The sequence below is a fragment of the Oncorhynchus mykiss genome, chromosome 1 (assembly GCF_013265735.2).
Source record: "Oncorhynchus mykiss isolate Arlee chromosome 1, USDA_OmykA_1.1, whole genome shotgun sequence".
Classification (NCBI taxonomy): domain Eukaryota; kingdom Metazoa; phylum Chordata; class Actinopteri; order Salmoniformes; family Salmonidae; genus Oncorhynchus; species Oncorhynchus mykiss.
The window spans coordinates 39,292,069-39,299,579 of record NC_048565.1 but is presented as its reverse complement, the minus strand read 5'-3'; the positions used below and the strand labels follow the sequence as shown (position 1 = coordinate 39,299,579).

The 7,511-nt window shown below is 42.2% G+C and overlaps 1 protein-coding gene across 3 annotated transcripts in view; it reads right to left on the bottom strand.

Annotated features, from left to right (window-relative positions):
• Nucleotides 1–5,080: 5,080 nt before the first annotated feature.
• Nucleotides 5,081–7,511, bottom strand: part of LOC110522396 (furin) — a 171,500-nt gene continuing 169,069 nt past the window's right edge. For all 3 annotated transcript variants that reach the window (XM_036977112.1, XM_036977108.1, XM_036977103.1), the window contains exon 15: nucleotides 5,081–7,506. In XM_036977112.1, the coding sequence (XP_036833007.1) occupies nucleotides 6,803–7,506 (704 nt within the window). In that variant the 3' untranslated portion in view covers nucleotides 5,081–6,802. The remainder of the gene's footprint in view (nucleotides 7,507–7,511) is intronic.

Sequence of the window (7,511 nt, the reverse complement as noted above, 5' to 3'; positions counted from 1 at the left end):
AAAATTGCTCCAAGGATGAACCAGACTTGTGGAGGTTTACAATTTTTTCTGAGGTCTTGGCTGATTTCTTTTGATTTTCCCATGATGTCAAGCAAAGAGGCACAGAGTTTGAAGGTAGGCCTTGAAATACATCCACAGGTACACCTCCAATTGACTCAAATGATGTCAATTAGCCTATCATAAACTTCTAAAGCCATGACATAATTTTCTGGAATTTTCCAAGCTGTTTAAAGGCATAGCCAACTTAGTGTATGTAAACTTCCGACCCACTGGAATTGTGATACAGTGAATTATAAGTGAAATAATCTGACTGTAAACAATTGTTGGAAAAATTACTTGTGTCATGCACAATAGATGTCCTAACCGACTTGCCAAACTATCATTTGTTAACAAGACATTTGTGGAGTGGTTGAAAAATTCGTTTTAATGACTCCAACCTATGAGTATGTAAACTTCCGACTTCAACTGTAGGTAGTTAGATGGGCTGTGTACAGCTGCAGCGATCGGTGAGCTGCTCAAATAGCTGATGCTTAAAGTTAGTGAGGGAGATATAAGTCTACAACTTCAGCGATGTTTGCAATTCGTCCCAGTTATTGGCAGCAGAGAACTGGAAGGAAAGGTGGCCAAAATAGGTGTTGGCTTTGGGGATGACCAGTGAGATCTACCTGCTGGGGCGCGTGCTACAGGTGGTTGTTGTTATGGTGATCAGTGAGGTGATATAAAGTGGAGCTTTACCTAGCAAAGACTTATAGATGACCTGGAGCCAGTGGGACTGGCGACAAATATGTAGCGAGGGCCAGCTGACGAAAGCATACAGGTCGTAGTAGTGGGTAATATATGGGGCTTTGGTGACAAAACGGATGGCACTGTGATAGACTGCATCCAGTTTGCTGAGTAGAGTCTTGAGGTTATTTTGTAAATGACATCGTCGAAGTCGAGGATCGGTAGGATAGTCAGTTTTACGAGGGTATGTTTGGCAGCGTGAGTGAAGGAGGCTTTGTTGCGAAATAGGAAGCCGATTCTAGATTTAATTTTGGATTGGAGATGTTTAATATGAGTCTGGAAGGAGAGTTTACCGTCTAGCCAGACACCTAGATTATGTGGACAACTACAAATACCTAAATCAGAACCGTCCAGTAGAGTAGAGATGCTAGTCGGGCAGGCGGGTACGGGCAGTGATCTGTTGAAAAGCATCCTTTTAGTTTTACTAACGTTTAAGAGCAGTTGGAGGCCACGGAAGGAGTGTTGTATGGCATTGCAGCTAGTTTTGAGGTTTGTTAACACAGTATCCAAAGAAGGGCCAGATGTATACGGAATGGTGTCGTCTGCATAGAGCTGGATCAAGGAATCACCCGCAGCAAGAGCGACATCGTTGATATATACAGAGAAAAGAGTCGGCCTGAGAATTGAACCCTGTGGTACCCCCATAGAAACCGCCAGAGGTCCGGACAACAGGCCCTCCGATTTGACACACTGAACTCTATCTGAGAATAAGTTGGTGAACCAGGCGAGGCAGTCATTTGAGAAACCAAGGCTCTTGAGTCTTCCGATAAGAATAAGGTGATTAACATTTTGTACATTTTGCAAATTCGGAATATGTCATACGAAATGGAGTGCCTCAGATTTACGTACAGAATAATACAAAATGCTCTGAGACCAGGTTGAGGGCCTGAGGGTGATCTCCACAGCACAGAGAGGAGAGCCTGATGTGCCTTCGTGGGAGTGGGATAATGGAGTCAGGGAGGTAGAGGGCTGAGAGGAGAGATGATGCTGGAGGAATCCTGGGGCAACAAAACACTGCATTGTAATCCATTTTATCAGATGGATTTATTTCTGGATTAACAGAATTTGACCTTTTGACTGACCTTTTTAACAACGGTAATACTATTCCTTATCTTATCCTGTAGATAAGATACTATTTATTCTTTATTTTGTAGCTTGTCTTTGTACTAGACTGGTAGCATTTTATCATGATTTTCTATGTTTTTGCCCAGTATTTCGTATTCTGTTCCTTGGCAGAAACAGGCATGTTACAGAACTACTCAAATTGAACCAAGAGCTTAAAAAGCCAACTTCGCAAACTAACTGAAACACTAGTGAACAGTATTCCATAGACCATGACTGTTCTACGGGGATCTGCTTAAAAGCCAGGAGCAGAATCCATCCTGCCAGCCTGGCCCCCTCCAGGAGATCCAAACCAGCCAGATACCCTCCACTACAGTAGATCCTTCCTCCATCCCCCTGCAGAACGACAAAGAGACAGACTAAATGACCACTGAACAACCCCTACAGCACACCCACACACAAGTACATGGGTCAGTGAATGACAAGTGACTCTCCATCTCCTCAGATTCAACACATGCACAGACACACTCATTCGCTCACTCACTCAACACACATACTTGCCATGCAAGGTATGCACAGGTTCCGGGATCTGAAATGAACTACAATTTCTCCCTGTAGATCTAATTATGGGGTGCATTCAGAATGTACTATTATCTTAGACCTGCTCCCCTCTACTGGGGAATGGAGGAAATTTCCTGTTAATGAACTCCACAAATACAACCTAAAGACACGCAAAACTTTCCATATGAATCTAGTTTAAATATTAATGTCCTTGTATTTCAGCAGTATTTAGGACTAGAGGAAGTTATTGTATCTTAGGGGGTTGTGGTGATGCTCTTCCGGTAGCTGGAGAAAGTGGAAGAGAAAACGGTAGAGGACAGAAGCCCTAGATATCAGGAAGTGGGCTTGTGTATCGCTGGCGGGCACTGACAAAGCATTAGTGGCGTGTGTGTTGTGAGTGTCTGTAAGCTTTTGCTGACTGCTGTGAAACCACGCCGACACAGAGCTCCACAAGGGGGATACAGAGCACAGAATGTGTCAACACACCAGCTTTCATCTCACATGACCTACAAAGTCATTTTTATTTTAGCATGACATTTATCCCCACAATATTGACATCAATCATCAGTTAAATAAAAAAGGATAAAATATAAAAGGATAGAAAATACAATCTATTTCAAATATGCTGTAACTGATCTATAAACATTTCACCATAGCAGTTCTTATCACATACAATACTCAAGAGCTTTGATTGTATAGACCAGTCCAAAATATATGTTCTTAAAGTTGACAAATAGCTTAATAATGCCCGACTGCAAATACCTGCAGGCCAATACATTTGCTTGTCAAAATATGTGAAATGTGTAATAACAAGAGAAAGCTATTATTTTTTTTCCACTGATAAAGACTTGGCAGAGAAACAAACCCTGAAAATCAATAGAGCCTCCATGGGGAAAATGAAGACAAAATTATCTTATTTCTTGCCGATAGCAAGAGAATAGAGACATGTTGAGAAGGTCAAATAGCTTTGGGTTAAGTGTTTTTTTCATCTTCTACATCAGAAAGATGGGAACACAGTACTGCAGGGTTGGTAATCCCTCTGTAAGTAACCCACTGTGCAAATGAAAAAAGCGTCTGACTAATATTACCTGCCATCCCTTCACCCACTTGTTCTGTAGTGTGTGTGTTTGCTGATTGATGCATGAGCTTTCTACTTACATCCCAAAACCACAATACTAGAAGTTTGGCCTTTCAACAATTCTCTATATTGGTATTAAGTGCTTGTAAGCTGTTGGTGACAATATTGCTAAGCTAAAGCTCAATAGTTATCAAAACCTTGAAGACTACACCAAAAAAGTCTGTGCTGTATTTTTGATGTGTTGTCTATATTGGGGTTTTATTAGCTGATAAAGAAATGCTGGAGCCCACTGATTATGGAGAAGAGTAGGAAACTCAAAAAACAAATGGTAGGAAAAAGTGTCACAAAAAAAGTGTTTGAAGGCCCAGTGCAGTCAAAAATGTGATTCTCCTGTGTTTTATACATATTGCCACACTACGAGATTGGAATAATACTGTGAAATTGTAAAAAAGGTTATTAATGCCCTTTTAGTGTAAGAGCTGTTTGAAAAGACACTGTTTTGGTGGGATGGAGTTTTGGCCTGCCTGGTGACATCACCAGGCAATAAGAAAGAGCGTTCCAAACCTCTGCCAATAACAGCTAGTTTTCCTCTCCCCACTTAGACCACTCCCAAACAGTCCTAGCAAAATTATTGTTTGAGAAATTGCTCTTGCTAAGATAATTTTGTTTTCAATCAAATGGTTAAAAAAAACTATCACAGTAATGTACTCAATTGTTACCCAAAAATGATTTGATATTGAGAAAAAACATCTGCATTGGGCCTAACCCCTTACACTCGTGGGACTATTGATAGGGCTAAAATGAAAGGTTTCTTAGAGAATAAATATTAAAAGCATATGCATAACCATGGAAGCAATTGAAAGGAACAGTTTGGAGATTATGGGAAAATTCTAAGACTGAAAGTTGAGGACACAACAGTTCATCTGACTGAATCAAAACATTACACTGTCTATTAGTGCTGAGCGATTAACCAAAATGTCAGTTATTTTTCAGTTTTCAAACAACTAATTGACCATAGTCGTTCGTAAAAAAAAAAAAAATGTATCTGTGAACTCAATGCTCACATCACTCAGTTTCTCTAGAGATAATTCCGATCCAGCCTGAACTGTGTGATGTAGTAGGGAGTTGTGGTTTCCAATTGGCCAATATCCTACATAGTTCAGCGCAGAAAACGTGGAAATTAACTACAATCACCATAATCCATTGCTCATTTACTTGTTCAGTCGGTCTTTCTTAAATGACAGCTACGGGAGAGAGAAGAATGCGCGATCCTGAGGGAATATAGAGAGCAGCTGTTGCTTAGCGTGGTGTCTCTACCTGAAAATACATGATCTAAGTGATTGATAGTTGGTATTCAGCAGTCATAAAAGTATGCCTTATTTACTTTGAAGAACTACAAAATAGTGATTTTGTCAGACAGCATAGGCAGCAGCTCTATAGAGATGAGATGATGACATGGAATGAAATAATAAAGTCATAAAATAAAACAAATGTAATATACACAACAACTGAAATATTTTATTAAAGTAATGTGAATAAATGATGGTTCATAAGTGATAAACAGTAATGGGCAGTCACTACCATCATTGTCTTTTATTAATTGTTTTATTCTGTGTTGTTACAGCATTCAACCTACATAATGCATAGAGCATTTAATGTAAAAAACAATCGAAACCGACATCGAAAATCGCTTAGCACTACTGATAAGAGTGAGAGTGAGAGGACTAACTGGTGTCTCCAAGTGGCCACACACCTCTCCAAAGCGTGCACGTTTCCTAAGTAATTTCAATGCACTTATATGACTCAAAGAACAGCCTTCAACTATAAGGGGCTGTTTTGAGCTCTCCTAGATGTGCCGTTGAGGAACTAGAGCAAGCACACTTGAAGTTGTTTTGTTTGGAACACAACCCATTGTCCCCGCCATTACACAATTACTGGTGTTGTTTACGCAATCCAAAAACCATTATAAATCGCAATCTGGATCAGGTGGGTATAATTTGAAAGCTTGTTCTATTGCCAACATGACTAGCTAAATTATAAAACACGATATTACAGTTTTAGGCTTTCAAAATGTAATTCAGGGAAACAGATCGTTATTTTGGTGCGCATAGAAAGGAGTCATGAGTGCATTCAGGTGCGTGTGCTGCGTCAAATTTTCTTCACAGTAGACAAACATATGCACATTATTTTCAGAATAACCCAGGGTATGACGCAATGTGATATTGTAACTGTACCTTAAATATAGATCATATACGGAAATGTGAAGTACACATTTGGACTCATGAGTGTTTGGCTTGCTTGTATGACATCAAAACAGTATTTAGTTATAATCCTCAACGTCTCATCTTTCAAAATACATAGTCTCATTAATTTACAGCTTTCCCTCACTCAGTCAACAAAAAAAAATGCCCAATTAGTGAGCGAGATTGGGGCAACTTCATATCGCGTGCGGTGTTCAAGTGCAGAACGGCTGTCAGTCGAAACCCATTCGGCGCTGTGAAGCGCAGAGCTTGAGGTCTGACGTCATGTGTAGCATGTTACTGTACAGCCACTGCGTTCAAATGTAGGCATTTATCAGTGCCCAAATCTGCAACCTTCTCTCTTTCTCATACATTAAATAAAACCCTGTTGTGGTCTTCATCCAATCAGAAACTGTGTTGGGAGGCTATTCAGTTCTTGTCTACAAAGTCACTGTCACACAGGCACACGCATACGCACACGTATACTAATACACACGACATCTCTTCCGACGTCTGCTAAAAGGAAAACTCCACCCCAAAACTATCTTTTGTTTCATTAGTCCATTGTTGATATAGTCCCAAAATGTTTTGCATGTCACAGCAATCAAGTTTTCAAGATATGCAACTTTCAAAATACAGAAATTGGCCTTTCTACAATAAACTAAAGGTCAATGGGAAATAATAGTGAAAACTGTACTTTACCTTTACCTAGACCCTTGGGCCAGGGCAAATAATCTTATTCAAGTGTTTAAAAGCAAAAAATAAAACAAAAATAATATATATATATATATATATATATATATATATATATATATATATATATATATATATATATATATAGTCATTATAAAACAAAAACATTTTCAGTTGATTAATGCTTGAGGGTGAATCAGTGGACCAGGAGGTGCTTGCTGGGCTGAGCCATTACATCCCTGGATCAGAATCTCTGTCTATCAGCCAGGGACAATGCCTGAACCAGACTCACACTACAGACCCATGAGCTCTAGCAGAGGGAGGGGCTGGAGAGACCAAACCCTCTGAAGAGAGTTTCCTCCAGACATAGGGGTTAGAGAGGGGGCTAGAGAGAGCTCTGTGTCCTGATAAAGGCTGTCCTCTCACTGTGGCAGTTCAGCTCTTCACTGTCGGAATCAGAGCCCCCCAATGTTACCTGGTCCTCGTCAACCCACACGGTGGGGATCCCCTTATAGGATACCCTGCCCTGCCTCTCCCAGCCTAGCCCCAGGCCGAAGCCCCCCGAGGCCCATCCCCCCGTCTCCACAGACTGCAGTTTGGTCCTCCGGGCCCAAGGGGCGCCACCAGAGCGCAGCTGCAGCATAAAAAAGACCCCGGCAAAGGCTGCCAGGATGAAGGCACAGCTGAGCACAGCCAGGAGGGTGGCCAGAGGGGAGGACAGGGCCAGGCTAGGTCCTGGAGGCTCCCCCACTCCCCCACCTCCCCCCTGCTCTAACCCCACTGGGCTTTCCCCTGGTCCACCCACATCTCCCTGGAGGTCGGGGCCAGTGGGGGACTTGCGCTGGATCTGGTTCTGGTGCAGGCAGGCGGTGAGGACCAGGTGGCTGTGAGGGGGGCAAGAGAGGCAATCGCTGGGCCCGGGGCCGGAACAGGTGAGGCAAGCAGGGTGGCATGGCAGGCAGGACTGGACGGAGGACAAGTCCACCCAGTTGTCCAGGGACATGTTGAGGAGCTGGGGGCCCGTGGTGAAGCCGGGGGGGCAGAGCTTCACACAACCCTGCAGGAACAGGGAGAAGCCTAGGCTGCACTCTGGA